We start from the raw sequence: 20418 nt of genomic DNA on the forward strand, positions 1-20418 counted from the left end.
TTATTTTAGCTCTTATGAGAGGAGCCTTTTTTAACTGTCATTGCTCAAAATATATATATATATATATATCAATGTTATGATTTATTGACCTATTTATGGCTCAAATTACTTCACATCAAATATTTCACATTGTAATATTTTGGAGGGATAATACAGCATATTTTTGTGTGTTTGCAATAAAAAAAAAGGCATTGGACAAAAAATAATAAAAACTTAGAATTGATGAAAAATCTGAAGTTGATCTGGAGATATGAGCGTTGATAGTAAATAAATTAATAAATGTACAAGTTATTTTTAGCACTTATGAGTGGGGCCCTTCTTTATGGTCATTGCTCAAAAATAATAATAAAAAAAAAATCAATATTATGAATTATTGACCTATTTAGTACTCGAATTATTTCACATCAAATATTTCAATTTGAAATATTTTGGAGGGATAATATTGAATATTTTGTGTGTTTGCAATAGAAAGGCATTAAACAAACAAAAATAATAATACAAATTTCGAATTGACGGAGAAACATAAATAAATGATAAATGGGTTGTACTTGTATAGCACTTTTCTACCTTCAAGGTACTCAAAGCGCTTTGACACTACTTCCACATTCACACACTGATGGAGGGAGCTGCCATGCAAGGCGCCAACCAGCACCCATCAGGAGCAAGGGTGAAGTGTCTTGCTCAGGACACAACGGATGTTTATCTAGAGATATAAGCGTTGAAAGTAAAAAATAATAATAATAATAATGTATGACTTATTTTTAGCACTTATGAGTGGGGCCCTTTTTTTACGGTTATTGCTCAAAAATAATAATCAAAATCAATGTTATGCCTTATTGACCTATTTAGGGATAAAATTCCTTCACATCAAATATTCCACTTTAAAAAAAAATTTGGCGAAAATATTGCATATTTTGTGTATTTTCAATAAAAATACATTAAACAAACAAAAATAATAACATAAAATTAGAATTGACAAATACTAACCCTGTTTCTATATGAGTTGGGAAATGGTGTTAGATGTAAATATAAACAGAATACAATGATTTGCAAATCCTTTTCAAGCCATATTCAGTTGAATATGCTACAAAGACAACATATTTCATGTTCAAAGACATAAACTTTATTTTTTGCAAATAATAATTAACTTAGAATTTCATGGCTGCAACACGTGACAAAGTAGTTGGGAAAGGGCATGTTCACCACTGTGTTACATCACCTTTTCTTTTAACAACACTCAATAAATGTTTGGGAACTGAGGAAACTAATTGTTGAAGCTTTGAAAGTGGAATTCTTTACCATTCTTGTTTTATGTAGAGCTTCAGTCCTTCAACAGTCCGGGGTCTCCGCTGTCCTATTTTACGCTTCATAATGCGCTACACATTTTCCATGGGAGACAGGAAAGTACCCGCACTCCAAATAAGTGTTTGATTAGCACTCCTCATCTTTATCAGTATTCATTGCCACCTTTCCCAACTTCTTTGTCAAGTGTTGCTGGCATAAAAATCTAAAGTTAATGATTATTTACAAAAAACAAAATGTTTATGAGTTTGAACATCAAATATGTTGTCTTTGTAGCATATTCAACTGAATATGGCTTGAAAAGGATTTGCAAATCATTGTATTCTGTTTATATTTACATCTAACACCATTTCCCAACTCATATGGAAACAGGGTTTGTAGATCTGAAGTTTATCAAGTGATTAAAGTGTTGAAAGTGAAAAATAATGTATCACTTATTTTTACCCTTTATGAGTGGAGCCCTTTTGTTTTTTTTTAAACTGTCAGTGCTCAAAAATAATAACAAATCAAAATCAATGTTATGAATTATTGACCTACTTAGGGCTCAAATTACTTTACATTAAATATTCCGCTTTAAAAAAAAATTGGGGTGAAAATATTGCATATTTTCTGTGTTTGGAATAAAAAGAAACAAAAATAATTACAAATTAGAAATGACGGATAAAAAAATAATAAGAAAATAAGTATCACTCAGTTTTAACACTTTGATGTGTTGAGCCCGTTTTTTTTTTGGTTTTTTTTAAACTGTAGCTAAGAATACAACAAAAAAAAATCACTGTTATAATGTATTGACCTTACATTACATTTTATTTATTGAAGCAACTGCTTCAAATATTTCACTTTGAAATATTTTGGGGGGAAAATATAGCATATTTTGTGTGTTGGCCAAAAAAAGCCATTAAAGAAGCAAAAACATTTTAAAAAATTATAATAATAAAATCTCATAAATGACAGATAGATTTGAAGGCAATCTCGAGGTCTATGTGTTGAAAGTAAAAGAAACAATTTATGACTTTTTTTTTTTTTTACACTTAATGAATGGGGCCCTTTTTGGATTAAAAAAACAACTATTATTGCTAAAAAAATAATTAATCAAAATCAATATTATGAATTATTTACGAATTTAAAGCTCCATTCAATTCACATCAAATATTCCATTTTGAAATATTTGGGGGAGGAAATATTGCATGAAAAACGGAGTTTTCTTTCAACATAAAGGGCATATTACATAAAAAACAACAACAGAGAAACCTGAAGTGTATCTGAGAATTGAAAAAAAAATAAAAAAAATATGTACATTTATTTTTAACTGACTGAGATCCTTCCAGGTCCTCCAGACCAAACTTGAAATCTACATATTGCATCCATCCATACATTTTCTACCACTTGTCCCTTTTGGGGTCGCGGGGGGTGCTGGAGCCTATCTCAGCTGCACTTGGGCGGAAGGCGGCGTACACCCTGGACAAGTGGCCACCTCATCACAGGGCCAACACAGATAGACAGACAACATTCACACTCACATTCACACACTAGGGACCATTTAGTGTTGCCAATCAACCTATCCCCAGGTGCATGTCTTTGGTGGTGGGAGGGGCCTATCCCCAGGTGCATGTCTTTGGAGGTGGGAGGGGCCTATCCCCAGGTGCATGTCTTTGGAGGTGGGAGGGGCCTATCCCCAGGTGCATGTCTTTGAAGGTGGGAGGGGCCTATCCCCAGGTGCATGTCTTTGGAGGTGGGAGGGGCCTATCCCCAGGTGCATGTCTTGGAGGTGGGAGGGGCCTATCCCCAGGTGCATGTCTTTGAAGGTGGGAGGGGCCTATCCCCAGGTGCATGTCATTGGAGGTGGGAGGGGCCTATCCCCAGGTGCATGTCTTTGTAGGTGGGAGGGGCCTATCCCCAGGTGCATGTCTTGGAGGTGGGAGGGGCCTATCCCCAGGTGCATGTCTTTGAAGGTGGGAGGGGCCTATCCCCAGGTGCATGTCTTTGGAGGTGGGAGGGGCCTATCCCCAGGTGCATGTCTTTGGAGGTGGGAGGGGCCTATCCCCAGGTGCATGTCTTTGAAGGTGGGAGGGGCCTATCCCCAGGTGCATGTCTAAGGAGGTGGGAGGAAGGTGGAGTAGAACCCACAGGGAAAACATGCAAACTCCACACAGAAAGATCCTGAACTCAGGACTACTCAGGACCTTTGTCTTGTGAGGCACCTGCACTAACCCCTGTACCACCGTGCTGGCACCTACATACTGCAATGGTTTAGAAAATGAAAGATATCAAAATGGCCACCGCGTGATTTGAATCTTCAGTGTGCAGCCCTCAGTGGCAGAAATTTGGACACCCCCGTTATAAAATATTGACCTGGATCTTTATCTCGTTCCTATTTCGTCACCATTTCTTTGATTGATTTGTTATAAAAGCAAACTCAAAAGACTGTGCATGAAGCCAACAGGGAAGTCTCCACACAATGAAGAGTGAGTGCAGAGTGGATGGCACTGCTTCATTGCACCAACAGAAACATGCATGATTTCACTCCTTGGCTAACTTCTGCTGCCCCCCGCCACAACCCCCTCCTTGTGCAAAACAATCTGGTCAGTGAGTCCACAGCAGGATGACGGACGTTTTAGTGCCAATGATTCCAAAGTAACCATTTCCAAAAGCCCGCCTGAAGTCCAAATAAAAACATCCGTCCGCAGAGACCTTCAATGACTCTGCGGACAAGATTATCAAAGAAGTCTCTTTTTTTTGGCTTATTCGTGTATATATATATATTTTTTAAAAATCCTAATTCGCAAAAAGGAAAAACTAAGAGAGAAGTCCAGTTAAAGCCTGAGGGTGAAACACTATGTCATGCCACTCTTGCCCATCACGATCGGTCGTGCAAAATCCACAAAGTCGTCTATGAGAACCGGCCATGCTCCTGAGGAGAGAGGAATAACAAGTGTTAGCCATTTAGTAGTGCAAAAAAGTATTTAGTCAGCCAGCGATTGTGCAAGTTCTCCCACTTCAAATGATGACAGAGGTCTGTCATTTTCATCACAGGTACACTTCAACTGTGACAGACAGAATGTGGAAAAATAATCCAGGAATTCACATTGTAGGAATTTTAAAGAATTTATTTGTAAATGATGGTGGAAAATAAGTATTTGGTCAAGCATTCAAAGCTCTCACTGATGGAAGGAGGTTTTGGCTCCAAATCTCAGGATACATGGCCCCATTCATTCTTTCCTTAACACGGATCAATCGTCCTGTCCCCTTAGCAGAAAAACAGCCCCAAAGCATGATGTTTCCACCCCTATGCTTCACAGTAGGTTTGGTGTTCTTGGGATGCAACTCAGTATTCTTCTTCCTCCAAACACCACCAGTTGAGTTTATACCCAAATGGATACATGGATGATACAGCAGAGGATTGGGAGGATGTCATGTGGTCAGATGAAACCAAAATAGAACTTTTTGCTATTGATTAACGTGGACCCCGACTTAAACAAGTTGAAAAACTTATTGGGGTGTTACCATTTAGTGGTCCATTGTACGGAATATGTACTGAACTGTGCAATCTACTAATAAAAGTATCAATCAATGACTAAATACTTTTTGCCCCCCAGTATATTCCTCATCTGCGTGTGTGTTTGCAGGCGTGATGACCACAAAATGTCTTGTTAAAATAGGACAAACTACCAAACGCGGGGTGGTATAGCTCGGTTGGTAGAGTGCCCGTGCCAGCAACTTGAGGGTTCCAGGTTCGATCCCCGCTTCTGCCATCCTAGTCACCGCCGTTGTGTCCTTGGGCAAGACACCTTACCCACCTGCTCCCAGTGCCACCCACACTGCTTGAAATGTAACTTAGATATTGGCTTTCACTATGTAAAGCGCTGTGAGTCATTAGAGAAAAGCGCTATATAAACATAATTCCCTTCCCCTTCCCCCCTTAACGCAACAGTCTGTCGTGGGGACGGAAAAGCAAGCCCAAATAAGCAAGCACCTGTTTAAAAAAAAGGCAACTAGCGACTCCAAGTTGGAACGTCGGCGATAACTCAACTCACAGCAACAGTGGATGGAAATCACTTTGGTCTTGCTTACAAACTAATCTGAATTCATTTTTCTTGTCTGTTTCTGATCTCTATTTGTTCCATTGACTCAACATCTGGAACAGTGCTGCTTTTCCACCACTACGGTTGTTAAACGTGCCATAAAAAATAGTGCCGTTTGAGGACATTTTTGTTAACTCATTTTTATTGTGTTATATTTCCCTAGGTTTTGGGTTTTTTTACATTTGTTTTACTTTTGAATGAAAATGTTGAACATTTTACTGTGTCAATTGAATAGTTGAATATATAAACATGAACTCAGTGTGTTAATACACTTTTTACTAATAATTGGTTTATGATTTTTTTTGTAAAGATGCTTTAAAACTGGCATGTTAAAAATGTGATATTAATCAAGTTGATGTGAACAAATTAATTGTGATACGTGTTTTGCCAAATTGCCCAGCCATGGTCTCACAAGATTACAGTATACGTGGTCAGACAATCATTGTGCATATTAAATAACAAATTCATCCAGTCACCTTCTTCATCATAGTTGGACATGTCGTCTGCTATCATATTGCCAAAGTCAAGAAGAAGGTTCCACGTGTCTTTGGGGATGGAACGCTTGTGATGTTCCTGAATGCACAATAACCACAGACGATTGGCGAAAAACAAAAGAAAAAGAGAAAGATCCCACATGCAACAGAAAACATTTGGGAAAACTGAACTTTTTCTATTTCTATCTGAAATCAAGGTAAAAATATACTTTCCAAGCATTTAGTCGTATTGTCTTCTTCTTTTGGGCAGATTATACCGTAGTTGTACATCGGTGTTCATGTACCGCGCTTATTGTGCGATTTGGTTTTCGACTGAACATTTGAGTGAAAATTTGAGTGAAATTTTTTTCTCCGGTTTTTGTACGGCCAAACGTTACCCATAACAAACTAGTCCCTTTGCCCAAGTATCATTTTGAGGGATAGAGCGCTGGAACAAAGAATTTCACGTGTCTCTGTGTCCTTTTTATTGTGTAGGACTCCAAAATAATCCATATTGGGGCCAAAGAAAGTTTCGAGTACCAGCACTTTGATAAAAAAGGGGAGGAACACTAATGAATTCAAAAAAGAACTTGATCAGATAGTCAAAAGTGAAGCGCTATTGTTAGGTACTGTGCTTATTTGCTACTTTTAGGTGTTTCTTTTTGTTTTTTTAACAGCATTTTTTAGTTCCGCTAGCTAAATATGAGTACAAAGAAAGCAAAGGACAAGGGATGTGTGGTTTGAGACTAGGGCTGGGCGATATTGGCTTTTATTAATATCACAATATTTTTAGGCCATATCGGGATATATGATATGTATCTCGATATTGTGCCTTAGCCTTGAATGAACACTTGATGCATATAATGACAGCAGTATGATGATTCTATGTGTCTACATTCAAACATTCTTCTTCATACTGCATTCATATATGCACATTTTAAACTTTCATGCAGAGAGGGAAATCACAACGAAGTCAATTGACCAAAACTGTATTTATTATTAATAATCATAATAGATTTTATTTGTAAAAAGCACTTTACGTTGAGCAAACAAGCTCAAAGTGCCACAGTGTAAAAAAATAGTAATAATGATAATAATAATAATAGATAATACAAAATATATATATATAAAAACTAGAAACAACCCAATAGCTAAAACCAGCATGCATGTCTATAAAAAGGCTTGTAAAAAAAATAAAAAATAAAAATTAAACACTCTCTAGCGCAGCGGTCGGGAACCTTTTTGGCTGAGAGAGCCATGAAAGCCAAATATTTCAAAATGTATTTCCGTGAGAGCCATATAATATTTTTTAACACTGAATACAACTAAATGCTTGCATTTTTAAGTAAGACCAACATTTTTAGGGTGTAATGAGTTGGGGCAGTATAGCTCTGTTAGTAGAGCGGCCGTTCCAGTAACTTGGGGGTTGCAGGTTTGATCCCCGCTTCCGCCATCCTAGTCCCTGCCGTTGTGTCCTTGGGCAAGACACTTTACCCACTTGCTCCCAGTGCCACCCACACTGCTTTAAATGTAAAAATTAGATATTGGGTTTTACTATGTAAAGCGCTTTGAGTCACTGGAGAAAAAGCACTATATACTTCACTTCTTATTCTTTTTAACGACATTGTTATTCTAAAGCTAACCAATAATAAATATAATACTTCTTACCATTAATGCAACTTCTTGAACAGGTGCGATAAATGAATGGTTGGATTAAAATGCATGAGAAGTTTTATAATTTGAACATTATTTTTAACACGGTGATTACCAGCAGAATTATTCATGACTTATCGTGTTAAGCAATGTCAGCTAAGATTTATCCGAGAGCCAGGTGCAGTCATCAAAAGAGCCACATCTGGCTCTAGAGCCATAGGTTCCCTACCCCTGCTCTAGCGGGTGACTTTTTTAAATGAAAGAACAAATTAGTAGTGCTGCTGGCTTTTGTAGTTACACTTCTGCTGCATACTTTTCATGTTGCTGTTGTCTGCTGAATATCTTCCCGCAAGAAGCCAAATCACTGCCAGATGATGGACTCCCTGCTGTTTTTTGGGGGCTAATTGTTCTTCCTCCATTTGTGATCAGTTTCGCACCTTCTCTCTCTTGTAATGTCACTCACTCACTCGCTCCGCTCTGCTTGCACGACCTGCCTCAGCTAACGTTAGCCATGCTGCTACCTCTCTGCTCGGCGAGAGCGTATGAGGCTACACACGCAGGAGTATGTGACGTATGCAAGAAGGTGGGCTGGTTTTACGTCTCTGTGAGAAGGAGTGAGAAACGCCTGTTGTGTAATGCCCGCAGCTAAAAGCAACTGCATGAGAAGGTATACTCCAATATTATGATATAGTCATGTTCTATATCACAAAGAGACAAACCCGCAATATATCGTTTGTATCGATATTTCGCTCAGCCCTATTTGAGACATTCTGCAATTATCCACAGCATTGTCGACACTGCCTCCTTATTTTTTTCCCTAATTATTGTAACTACCTGGCTGTTAAAGTTAAAATGTTTTGTTATTTGAAAGTGTGAGTGCACCACAGCGCTAGTGACAATGTGTGTGCATGTTGGAAGGGCGGCTGCATTGGAGGACAGTTCAGTTTGTTGTTCATTTTGCTTTGTTATTCAATAGAAATGGATTCATTAACTCCTTGTTTTGTGTGTTTGACATGCAATACTGTATAGGGCTGGGCGATATGGCTGAAAACTGTTACACAAGTTATTTATATTGGTCGATAGATTATTATTATTTTTTATGAACTATGGAAAATAAGGAGTAGGAGAAAAATATATTAAATGTAAGCATTTTTATTTGAAATGTAACCTTCCTCTGATCATAATCCCCGCAAATATCAAGGCAGAAAGGAAAGAAAATGTCAACACAAGCTTGGAAAACACTCAATGTAAACAAAATTGTAAAATCAAACTAAACATTTAATAATCTTCTAAAATGAGGGTGCAAAAATAATGAATGTGTAAGAAATGCTTAATAAAGTCTAACAAAATAGTGCAGAAAGAAAAACCTAAGAAGAGCTATTCTCTTCAGGTTTAGTGCCAGGAAAGTATAGCTGTGTCACATTTATTTGGTATGTTATTCTTATTTAAAAATGGAAATGAATTATTGTTATGGAGCAAATATCATTGAATTTTTATTGCAGAAAAATATTATTTTAATGTCGCACATTTGTTATTTTTTGTTATTATAGAGTAGAAATGAAAAGATGAGTGCTGCGAAGGACTACGGTCCGTGTTAAAAAAAACCCCAAAACTGCCATACTGTCGAGGTGACTTTTCCCCTTTTGTCCACAATGCCTTCGCTCTCTGCAGCACTCATTTTTACTTTTTCTTCTCAGTCCATGCCGAGCATCAACTGCCGAGACAGCTAGGTGATGCAGCCAAATGTGAAAGTTGATACTGTTACGTGATTGGCTGTTGAGTATGTCCCTCCCATTGCTCACTGACCACTTCTTGTTTACTTGAGACCCTAAGTGCCCTTGGTCATGCAATTAACAATGCTTCCTTTTTTTACACTTTCTTCCGACCCCTCAAAAAATATGTAAATATTGAATGTTTTAATTTGATTTCGATTATGTGTCTTTTGCAATAAATATGACATAGTTTTATCGGCCCAGCCCTACAACTGTATTGTGCTTTATATTGTGTTCAAAGGGAACTTTTACTAAACCATGGACTTTTGTCAAGGCTGGAACCCTTTATTCATGTTCACATTGTTTCCTATTGAAACACTTGCTTCAATACACAAACTTTTTTATTCACACATCTTGATCAAGAACCAATTAGGTTTGTAAATGGAGTGCTGTCAGGAGTTTTATCATGGTTTGTCATTGACACCGTTAATTGTTACATACCTACCTACACAGTATTGGTTTTCATATGTTTATTATGCAAAAAGTATACAGCATTCTTCAGTTTTTCTATATGAAGCCATCGCTGGAAAAAGTTTGGACACAACTGACTTAAAATAAGCAAACTGGTCTATCATGACAAAAAAAAAGTATTGTTAAGAAAAAAAAGTTGTTCTTTGTATACCTTGATTTCAGATATTTCAGTTTTAGCAATGTGAAAACTTTCACCACTCACTGTCAGGAACCGGTTCCAGAGATCCAAAAACTTGAAGCGACCTCTAAGTACCAGATTCCAGTAAGCCACAGCCATTTCTAGCTCTAACACACACAGAGACATGAAAAGAATTGGTAAATAAATACACCACCATCATAAAAATGTGAAGATTTGTGCTCACCTAAACCTTTCTGTCCAGGATTCTTAGCAAAGTTAAAGGTAAACTGATAAAAGTCTTTAAACTTCCCCGTGTCCTTCAGCTCCTGCTCTAGTCTGGGAAGGATGGCCTTCAGTTTGTCAGGACTGTCACAGCTAGGAGACATTATTGTAAATATCAAACGCTGGACTCTAATGATTAGAAGCAATAGCAAAGTCAATGTTGGCAAGGTTTTAGAAAAAAAGCAAACCTTGCAGTTGGCAGGGTTTAGAGCTGTCAAAATACCAGATTTTCATTCGTCGGTAAATTTTTACAATTCTCGATACTTATTCAATACCAAAAATAACATTTTATAAAATAAACCTATGTACTTTTAAATTCACTACTTTATTGAAAAGTATTTAAGATCACTCCGCAACAACATAAATAGTGTTCTATTACCTCCCAATACAGCAAAATAAACAACGCTGCGCTTAGAAATAGCCTCACAATAACAATAGTTAGCTATTTTACAATCATTTGTGTTGGGTACCATTCACACTTGAACCGAAACGGTACCAATTCCCGGTACCGTGCACTTCCCAAAACATTACATGGCAGTACTTTAAAGGCTATCTACAGTATAGTATGTTGTCTCTGAAGGCAGTATTTTTTTCCTGGAGTCTGACTATGTTAGGTTGCGCCCTACAAAGTGCTTATACTGGAGGTATTGTGCCTTTTACGCATCAGCTGTTAGATTGCAACATTCATCTTAGTTGTAGTTTTCTTTACCAAATTTGGAGGTGTTGAATTTGCCATGTAAAATCGCCCATGCTAATAGTAGCCTGTATATGGCCATTTCAATGTAAATTAGCATTTTGAGAAGAGTGGAGCCTTACTTTACTCTCAAGCGTTTTCTACCAAGCATACTTCCTTTGTTGGTGTTGAAAATGGCAACATTACTTAGAGGGAGCTTGGCCTAGTCCGCCCTGAGTGCTGCTTGAAGGATTGTTTACGCGAGCTGTTAAGTCTGCAACCGGACGTGATGTCACGTGCAGCAAAGGTATCGAAATATGGCACTGTTTGATTTTATGAGACTCGATACCCGTTAGTACCGACGCATTTCGGTCAGTGCCTATAAAAGTGCTGAATTTGCTACCCAGCCCTGCATTTGTGACAGGCTTCCAGGATGAAGTAAATATATGGAAACATTGGGTCATTTTTTCAAGACAGCAGGCGTTCTTCTTTGGCGCTGACTCAGTGCTCACACTCCAAGAATTGACGCAACTTGCTCAGCAAAAAGTGTTGTATTTACTTCTGACGATACTGAAAAAAAGCAGGTATCGATGCATATTTTGCGTGCGAGTATACTTTTGACAGCCCCAGTAGGTTATGGCACATTGTTCACATTCAAAGTTGAAAATGTAACTATTGCTTCACCTAAGGTCTGTCATGCCATCCAGGAACTCTTTCTTGCTGAACTCGCACTGTGTGGCCGCTCTGAACTTCCACGCTACCACCAGTATGCTCATGCTTGCCGGGTCCAGGGTCAGGTCGTCACAGAACTGTTGGATCCCGTCTATACCAATCTTATTCTCATCCTGGGGGTCTGCAAAAATACAGGAAAGTAGGGATCAAACTAGTTAAAAAGAAAACAACTCCGAATACTCACCTTTATATCTGTTGTATAGCTGCTCCAGCTTCTTGCGGTCGGCTAAAGTTTTCATGGATTCTTTATAGTACAGGTCTGGATTCTGGAAGAAGTTGTCCGTGGCTACCTCTAGTTTCCAGTCATTCTGTGTCAGGCAGTACACGGCTGTCCTCTCCCCTGCCTGTGTGAAGGACATGAACTGCCGTACCTTGTCTCTCTGCGACGACTTCAACTTGTGCTGCCAAAAAAGAGACACACAATGGAGCGTAACAGGTAAATGCAGAGGAACGCATCCCAAAGTCAAGTAGGTTTGTGTGTATTCGCCGCTAGCTGAATCTCCGCAGTGGTCACTCTTGACCACCGTTTTCAGAGTTCAACTGTGTTTGCGTTGTTTTTATCGCGTCAATACTCATGACGTAGAACACATGTCCTAGTTTATCCAGAATTTTTCGGATTGAACAAGTACTCTCGCCACAAAGCTCTGCCAAAATTTGGAAAGTTTTCACTCGACAAAAACTCCAATGCAAAAATCTATGGTGAGTAAAACGTTCATTAAAATCCCTATTATATTATCGGTCATTGTTTCTTAACCATTGTTCAGAGTCGTTTATAGAGAGGATGAACATATGGTGCCCTGTGGTCACATGAGGGACTTTTGACCAATCAGTTGTAATACACTTTTCCACCACTTGTGGCAGTAATGACAATATCAAACAAACAGAAGAAGTCTGGCGCTTAAGTCATAGAAAAGTTTCTTTGGTGCAAAAATGATAATGTAAGTGGTGAAGCCGTATCGTCATTTGCACATTAAGTTCATTAACAGTTTAATTGAGAACATATTCATTCTTAATTTTGTTTATTTTAGCACAGTATAACTGTCTTCCGCCCAATTGTAACTGAGATAGGCACCAGCGCCCCCCGCCACCCCAAAAGGAATAAGTGGTAGAAAATGGATGGATGTATGGATGGATAACTGTCTTCTTATGCAATATATTTGGTTAGTACTTATTTTTCTAATCAGCCTGACCGAAGCCTAAAGTGTATGTGTTAAATAAATAATCTTTGTGATTAACACGTTTTCATATCATTTGACAAGGTTGTAAACTCTAAGTAGGTGAGAGAAAATGATCAAATATGATTAAAATCAAGAGTAGGATTACTAGTGGTAATATTAGTAGTGGGGAAAGTGGGTCCTCCAGGTCAAAAAGGTTAATAAATTATACATTTATCTGAGCGCCCAACAAATATATTTTAAAATGATTTGTTCGCACACAGATTGCCCGGCCGTTTGTTTAGTGACTCACAACTTAAGTCAAGTCCGACCAGCCATGTTTACTCAAACTTTCCATCACTTCCAATGCTTATTTCAAAAAATACACTGTAAACTTTTCTCCCGTTTCTTTGTTTAGCAAGCATTCCAAGGACACCAACTTAAAAAATAAATAAATTGGGTGTACCCCGCCTTCCGCCCGAATACAGCCCCCCGCAACCCCAAAGGGAAAAGCGGTAGAAAATGGATGGATGGATGGATATTAATAAATTGATGACATTTCTAACAATAAGGCATTGAGCCCCAGGACAAGTGGGAGAAAATGAATGGATGGATAGACTTTGTATTAAAGAAGTTGACCAGAAATGATGTTTTAAAACTCCACAACTTTCTTAAAGGCCTACTGAAAGCCACTACTACCGAGCACGCAGTCTGATAGTTTATATAACATCGCAACACATGCCAATACAGCCGCTTTGGTTTACTAAATTGCAATTTTAAATTTCCCGGGAAGTGTCCTGTTGAAAACGTCGCAGAATGACGATGCGTAAGATGACGCGTGTGCGTGACGTCACCGGTTGTAGCGGACATATTCTTCAAGCAACGATCACGGCTAAAAGTCGTCTGCTTTAATTGCATGATTACACAGTATTCTGGACATCTGTGTTGCTGAATCTTTTGCAATTTGTTCAATTAATAATGGAGAAGTCAAAGAAGAAAGTTGTAGGTGGGAAGCGGTGTATTGTAGCTGTCTTTAGCAACACAAACACAGCCGGTGTTTCCTTGTTTACATTCCCAAAGGTGAAGCTTTACTATGGAACAGAGCAGTCAAACGAACATGGTCCCCGACCACGTCAACCGGCAGGTTTCGGTGAGAAAATTGTAGTAATAGGTCGGCTCTTACCGTAGACGTGAGGGGAGCTTGCATCCTCCTCCCACTGGAGACACTGGCGGTCACCACACCCGTGGCCATACCCCTCCGACTTTCAGGTACCATATAACCTCACTAAAACACTAGTAACATAATAAGCAGATAAGGGATTTTCCAGAATTATCCTAGTAAATGTGTCTAATAACATCTGATACGCTCCCACTGCCCTCGCCTTTTTTTTTCTTTCTAGTCCTTCACTCTCATTATTCTCATCCACGAATCTTTCATCCTCGCTTAAATTAATGGGGAAATTGTTGCTTTCTCGGTCCGAATCGCTCTCGCTGCTGGTGGCCATGATTGTAAACAATGTTCAGATGTGAGGAGCGCCACAACCCGTGATGTCACGCGCAAATCGTCTGCTACTTCCGGTACAGGCAAGGCTTTTTTATTAGCGACCAAAAGTTGCGAACTTTATTTTCGATGTTCCCTACTAAATAAAAATATGGCAATATCGTGAAATGATCAAGTATGACACATAGAATGGAGCTGCTATCCCCATTTAAATAAGAACATCTCATTTCAGTAGGCCTTTAATAATCATCACCAGGAGAATGATACTTGTATCACTGGAATCGTCTTCATCAATTTCTTTTAAAAAAAAAATAATTTTACACACATACCAAAATGTGTTAGATACACTCATACCTCTTAATAGTAGTAAACTTGTGTTTCATAACACGTGTGCTTTGCAGTAATTACCACCGGTGTTCTCTCTAGTGTGCACACAAGCAAACGTGTTGATGAAATCAAAACAATGTCAATCGTCCATTGCAAGACCCAACCGCGGATCGAACAGCGCGTTGACCGTGACGAGGCCGGTGTTTGTGTGCACAGCGTAATCCCAGATCCTGACCTGGATCAGTGACACGGGAGAGCTAGGTGTCACTTCCAAATATACACCACACTACTGACCTAGCTGGGTGCCACTTCCAAATATACACCACACTACTGACCTAGCTAGGTGTCACTTCCAAATATACACTACTGACCTAGCTAGGTGTCACTTCCAAATATACACTACTGACCTAGCTAGGTGTCACTTCCAAATATACACCACACTACTGACCTAGCTAGGTGTCACTTCCAAATATACACTACTGACCTAGCTAGGTGTCACTTCCAAATATACACTACTGACCTAGCTAGGAGTCACTTCCAAATATACACTACTGACCTAGCTAGGTGCCACTTCCAAATATACACTACTGACCTAGCTAGGTGTCACTTCCAAATATACACTACTGACCTAGCTAGGTGTCACTTCCAAATATACACTACTGACCTAGCTAGGTGCCACTTCCAAATATACACTACTGACCTAGCTAGGTGCCACTTCCAAATATACACTACTGACCTAGCTGGGTGTCACTTCCAAATATACACTACTGACCGAGCTAGGTGTCACTTCCAAATATACACTACTGACCTAACTAGCTGCCACTTCCAAATATACACTACTGACCTAGCTAGGTGTCACTTCCAAATACACACTACTGACCTAGCTGGGTGTCACTTCCAAATATACACTACTGACCTAGCTAGGTGCCACTTCCAAATATACACTACTGACCTAGCTAGTTGCCACTTCCAAATATACACTACTGACCTAGCTAGGTGTCACTTCCAAATATACACTACTGACCTAGCTAGGTGTCACTTCCAAATATACACTACTGACCTAGCTAGGTGTCACTTCCAAATATACACTACTGACCTAGCTAGGTGTCACTTCCAAATATACACTACTGACCTAGCTAGGTGCCACTTCCAAATATACACTACTGACCTAGCTAGGTGCCACTTCCAAATATACACTACTGACCTAGCTAGGTGTCACTTCCAAATATACACTACTGACCTAGCTGGGTGTCACTTCCAAATATACACTACTGACCTAGCTAGGTGTCACTTCCAAATATACACTACTGACCTAGCTAGGTGTCACTTCCAAATATACACTACTGACCTAGCTAGGTGTCACTTCCAAATATACACTACTGACCTAGCTAGGTGTCACTTCCAAATATACACTACTGACCTAGCTAGGTGTCACTTCCAAATATACACTACTGACCTAGCTAGGTGCCACTTCCAAATATACACTACTGGCCTAGCTAGGTGCCACTTCCAAATATACACTACTGACCTAGCTAGGTGTCACTTCCAAATATACAATACTGACCTAGCTAGGTGCCACTTCCAAATATACACTACTGACCTAGCTAGGTGTCACTTCCAAATATACACTACTGACCTAGCTGGGTGTCACTTCCAAATATACACTACTGACCTAGCTGGGTGTCACTTCCAAATATACACTACTGACCTATACACTACTGACCTAGCTAGGTGTCACTTCAAAATATACACTACTGACCTAGCTGGGTGTCACTTCCAAATATACACTACTGACTTAGCTAGGTGTCACTTCCAAATATACACTACTGACCTAGCTAGGTGTCACTTCCAAATATACACTACTGACCTAGCTAGGTGTCACTTCCAAATATACACTACTGACCTAGCTAGGTGTCACTTCCAAATATACACTACTGACCTAGCTGGGTGTCACTTCCAAATATACACTACTGACCTAGCTAGGTGTCACTTCCAAATATACACTACTGACCTAGCTGGGTGTCACTTCCAAATATACACTACTGACCTAGCTAGGTGTCACTTCCAAATATACACTACTGACCTAGCTGGGTGTCACTTCCAAATATACACTACTGACCTAGCTAGGTGTCACTTCCAAATATACACTACTGACCTAGCTGGGTGTCACTTCCAAATATACACTACTGACCTAGCTAGGTGTCACTTCCAAATATACACTACTGACCTAGCTAGGTGTCACTTCCAAATATACACTACTGACCTAGCTAGGTGTCACTTCCAAATATACACTACTGACCTAGCTGGGTGTCATTTCCAAATATACACTACTGACCTAGCTAGGTGTCACTTCCAAATATACACTACTGACCTAGCTGGGTGTCACTTCCAAATATACACTACTGACCTAGCTAGGTGTCACTTCCAAATATACACTACTGACCTAGCTAGGTGTCACTTCCAAATATACACTACTGACCTAGCTAGGTGTCACTTCCAAATATACACTACTGACCTAGCTAGGTGTCACTTCCAAATATACACTACTGACCTAGCTAGGTGTCACTTCCAAATATACACTACTGACCTAGCTAGGTGTCACTTCCAAATATACACTACTGACCTAGCTAGGTGTCACTTCCAAATATACACTACTGACCTAGCTAGGTGTCACTTCCAAATATACACTTCTGACCTAGCTAGGTGTCACTTCCAAATATACACTACTGACCTAGCTAGGTGTCACTTCCAAATATACACTACTGACCTAGCTAGGTGTCACTTCCAAATATACACTACTGACCTAGCTGGGTGTCACTTCCAAATATACACTACTGACCTAGCTGGGTGTCACTTCCAAATATACACTACTGACCTAGCTGGGTGTCACTTCCAAATATACACTACTGACCTAGCTAGGTGTCACTTCCAAATATACACTACTGACCTAGCTGGGTGTCACTTCCAAATATACACTACTGACCTAGCTAGGTGTCACTTCCAAATATACACTACTGACCTAGCTGGGTGTCACTTCCAAATATACACTACTGACCTAGCTAGGTGTCACTTCCAAATATACACTACTGACCTAGCTGGGTGTCACTTCCAAATATACACTACTGACCTAGCTAGGTGTCACTTCCAAATATACACTACTGACCTAGCTCGGTGTCACTTCCAAATATACACTACTGACCTAGCTAGGTGTCACTTCCAAATATACACTACTGACCTAGCTAGGTGCCACTTCCAAATATACACTACTGACCTAGCTAGGTGCCACTTCCAAATATACACTACTGACCTAGCTAGGTGTCACTTCCAAATATACACTACTGACCTAGCTAGGTGTCACTTCCAAATATACACTACTGACCTAGCTGGGTGTCACTTCCAAATATACACTACTGACCTAGCTAGGTGTCACTTCCAAATATACACTACTGACCTAGCTGGGTGTCACTTCCAAATATACACTACTGACCTAGCTAGGTGTCACTTCCAAATATACACTACTGACCTAGCTCGGTGTCACTTCCAAATATACACTACTGACCTAGCTAGGTGTCACTTCCAAATATACACTATTGACCTAGCTAGGTGTCACTTCCAAATATACACTACTGACCTAGCTAGGTGTCACTTCCAAATATACACTACTGACCTAGCTAGGTGTCACTTCCAAATATACACTACTGACCTAGCTGGGTGTCACTTCCAAATATACACTACTGACCTAGCTAGGTGTCACTTCCAAATATACACTACTGACCTAGCTGGGTGTCACTTCCAAATATACACTACTGACCTAGCTAGGCGTCACTTCCAAATATACACTACTGACCTAGCTAGGTGTCACTTCCAAATATACACTACTGACCTTCCACAGTATTCTCCACGTCCTGCCACTCTGACAATGAACGCGGCCGACACTAGGCTACCAACTCTCTGACCTTACCGTACGACTTACGAATGGCAACCCGCTGCATAATTTGCATGTTTATTGAGTAGTTGAGGTATTTTGAATTGTACCTACCATTTTATCACCCGCTGTTTTGGCCAACATATCGTTCAGCCCCACCGCGCATGCGCCGTGAGCACTGCGCTACTGCGCTGGGGGCGTGTTGAATCATGGGAAATGTAGTCACTTAACTCAAACTTTATTATAAAAGTGTACTTTATTAAACTATGTTCACAATATTGCGTTAGTGAAATCAACTGAACATTTGTCGCTAATAATAGCACAGGTTATGAAACTATGAGGCATGTCACTACTTTTCCAAGCGCAATATGGATGAGACACCCAAAACTACAACTCCCATGTCGACGCAGTTACCAATGTTTCGGAAGTATTATTAGATGAACGAAGTTACATTTTGTCGGAATTGGCTGGATTTAGCATTAAAGTCACACTATAGTGACACATTACTTGTAAAACAACAACTGTCTGAGTCTACTGTACGACTTGTGAATGGCAACCCGCCGCTTAATCTGCATGTTTATTGAGTTGTTGAGCTATTTTGAATTCCATTGAACCCTTTTTTCTACTGCTTATTCCCTTTTGGGGTTGCGGGGGGCGCTGGCGCCTATCTCAGCTAAATCGGGCGGAATGCAGCGTACACCCTGGACAAGTCGTCACCTCATCGCAGGTATTTTGAATTGTGCCTACCATTTTATACCCCGCTGTTTTGGCCAACATATCTGTTGAACCCCGCCGCGCATGCGCCGTGAGCACTGCGCCACTGTGCTGGGGGCGTGTTGGATCATGGGAAAAGTAGTCATTAACTCGACTTGGATTATAAAAGTGTACTTTATTAAACTATTTTCACAATATTGCGTTAATGACACCCAGTGACCATATGTTGCAAATAATAGCCCAGGTTATGAAACTATGAGGCATGTCACGAATTTCCCACTCGCAATATGGATGAGACACCCAAAACTACAACTCCCATGTCGACGCAGTTACTAGTGTTTCGGAAGTATTATTAGATGAACAAAGTTACATTTTGTCGGAATTGGTTTGATTTAGCATTAAAGTCACACTATAGTGACACATTACTTGTTAAAAAAATAATTAAAAAGTTGTTTTTACTGACGGAGGCTAACGGCGTTAGCTTCAGCTTCGTGTGTCAGCGATAGAAGGCACGTCGGCAACTTGAGTGAGGTTGAACTTTGAACACGTTAAACTACAACATTTAAATGTGTGTCTTATATCATCACAGTCTTATGTATGCACTTACCCGTACATACTTCTCGTCGCTAGAGTGTTTTAATAGTTTCTGGGGGCTGGCGGAAAGTATTAAAGGTGAAAGTGGGTGACAAGCAGGCTACTGTCGGACATGGAGGCTGGATTTATTCAGCTATGTGGCAGGAGCGGACAGGGGGGGGGGGCGGCCATGGGCGCGACACAACAGGCTAATTGTACCCGCCCGCCTCCTTCAGTCGTGCACTGGATAGCAAACACGCAGGAACGCAAACGTGCGGCAGGTAGTTAGTTGTCTTCTTCTTCGCTGTAACAAGCGTCGATGTTCTCTTCCTCATGTTTGGATTTATTGTCGAGTCATTCCTGTCTTTTTGCTGATTCTCAGTAGGGGGACGCAAGTCACTGCTCTTTTTGTTTTCAAGCATGTTTTCAGCGACCTGACGATAACAAACTACTACTAGTGCTTAAAAAAATCGCGATTGTCATTAATCCGATTCTAAATCGATTAATCATTTTCGAGAATCAGTTTAAAATAACTGACACTACATTTTTTTGTGGCGCATGTTTTATTCATCCATTTTTGGATTAAAAATGATCAAACGACTATTGATATTATTTTTATTATTATTGATACTGTTGCTTTTATTAATTTTGGGTTTTCCTTTATTT

At 39.7% G+C, this 20418-nt stretch overlaps 2 protein-coding genes across 6 annotated transcripts in view; one reads left to right on the top strand and one right to left on the bottom strand.

The window, feature by feature from the left end:
* Positions 1 to 20418, top strand: part of tmco3 (transmembrane and coiled-coil domains 3) — a 140155-nt gene that overhangs the window by 65073 nt on the left and 54664 nt on the right. The window contains exons 6-7 of the mRNA XM_061887471.1: positions 11534 to 11697; positions 11811 to 11994. The gene's annotated coding sequence lies outside the window, so the exon portion shown is untranslated. The remainder of the gene's footprint in view (positions 1 to 11533; positions 11698 to 11810; positions 11995 to 20418) is intronic.
* dcun1d2b (DCN1, defective in cullin neddylation 1, domain containing 2b) lies at positions 2560 to 19944 on the bottom strand. 5 transcript variants are annotated; one of them, XM_061887477.1, is made up of 7 exons: positions 19787 to 19944; positions 11743 to 11959; positions 11511 to 11679; positions 10116 to 10246; positions 9956 to 10038; positions 5861 to 5957; positions 2560 to 4213 (listed from the first exon to the last, which is right to left on the bottom strand). In XM_061887477.1, the coding sequence occupies exons 2-7, from the start codon at positions 11915 to 11917 to the stop codon at positions 4137 to 4139; spliced, it is 732 nt and encodes a 243-aa protein (XP_061743461.1). In that variant the 5' UTR covers positions 11918 to 11959; positions 19787 to 19944; the 3' UTR covers positions 2560 to 4136. The 5 variants fall into 5 exon arrangements, with proteins under 5 accessions (XP_061743461.1, XP_061743460.1, XP_061743459.1 ...); XM_061887476.1 differs by lacking the exon at positions 19787 to 19944 and adding an exon at positions 19213 to 19278; XM_061887475.1 differs by lacking the exon at positions 19787 to 19944 and adding an exon at positions 18580 to 18735.

Source organism: Nerophis ophidion, linkage group LG25 (assembly GCF_033978795.1).
Source record: "Nerophis ophidion isolate RoL-2023_Sa linkage group LG25, RoL_Noph_v1.0, whole genome shotgun sequence".
NCBI classification, from domain to species: Eukaryota; Metazoa; Chordata; class Actinopteri; order Syngnathiformes; family Syngnathidae; genus Nerophis; species Nerophis ophidion.

Bases quoted from the DNA above. Each gene is read 5' to 3' on its own strand.
- dcun1d2b (XM_061887476.1), bottom strand. From the start codon at position 19,242: ATGTTGGCCAAAACAGCGGGGTATAAAATG. The intron at 10,039-10,115 runs GTGAGCACAAAT...TGTGTGTGTTAG, and splicing joins TCCTGGACAGAAAGGTTTAG to AGCTAGAAATGGCTGTGGCT. The intron at 5,958-9,955 runs GTGAGTGGTGAA...TTGTGCATTCAG, and splicing joins TCTGGAACCGGTTCCTGACA to GAACATCACAAGCGTTCCAT.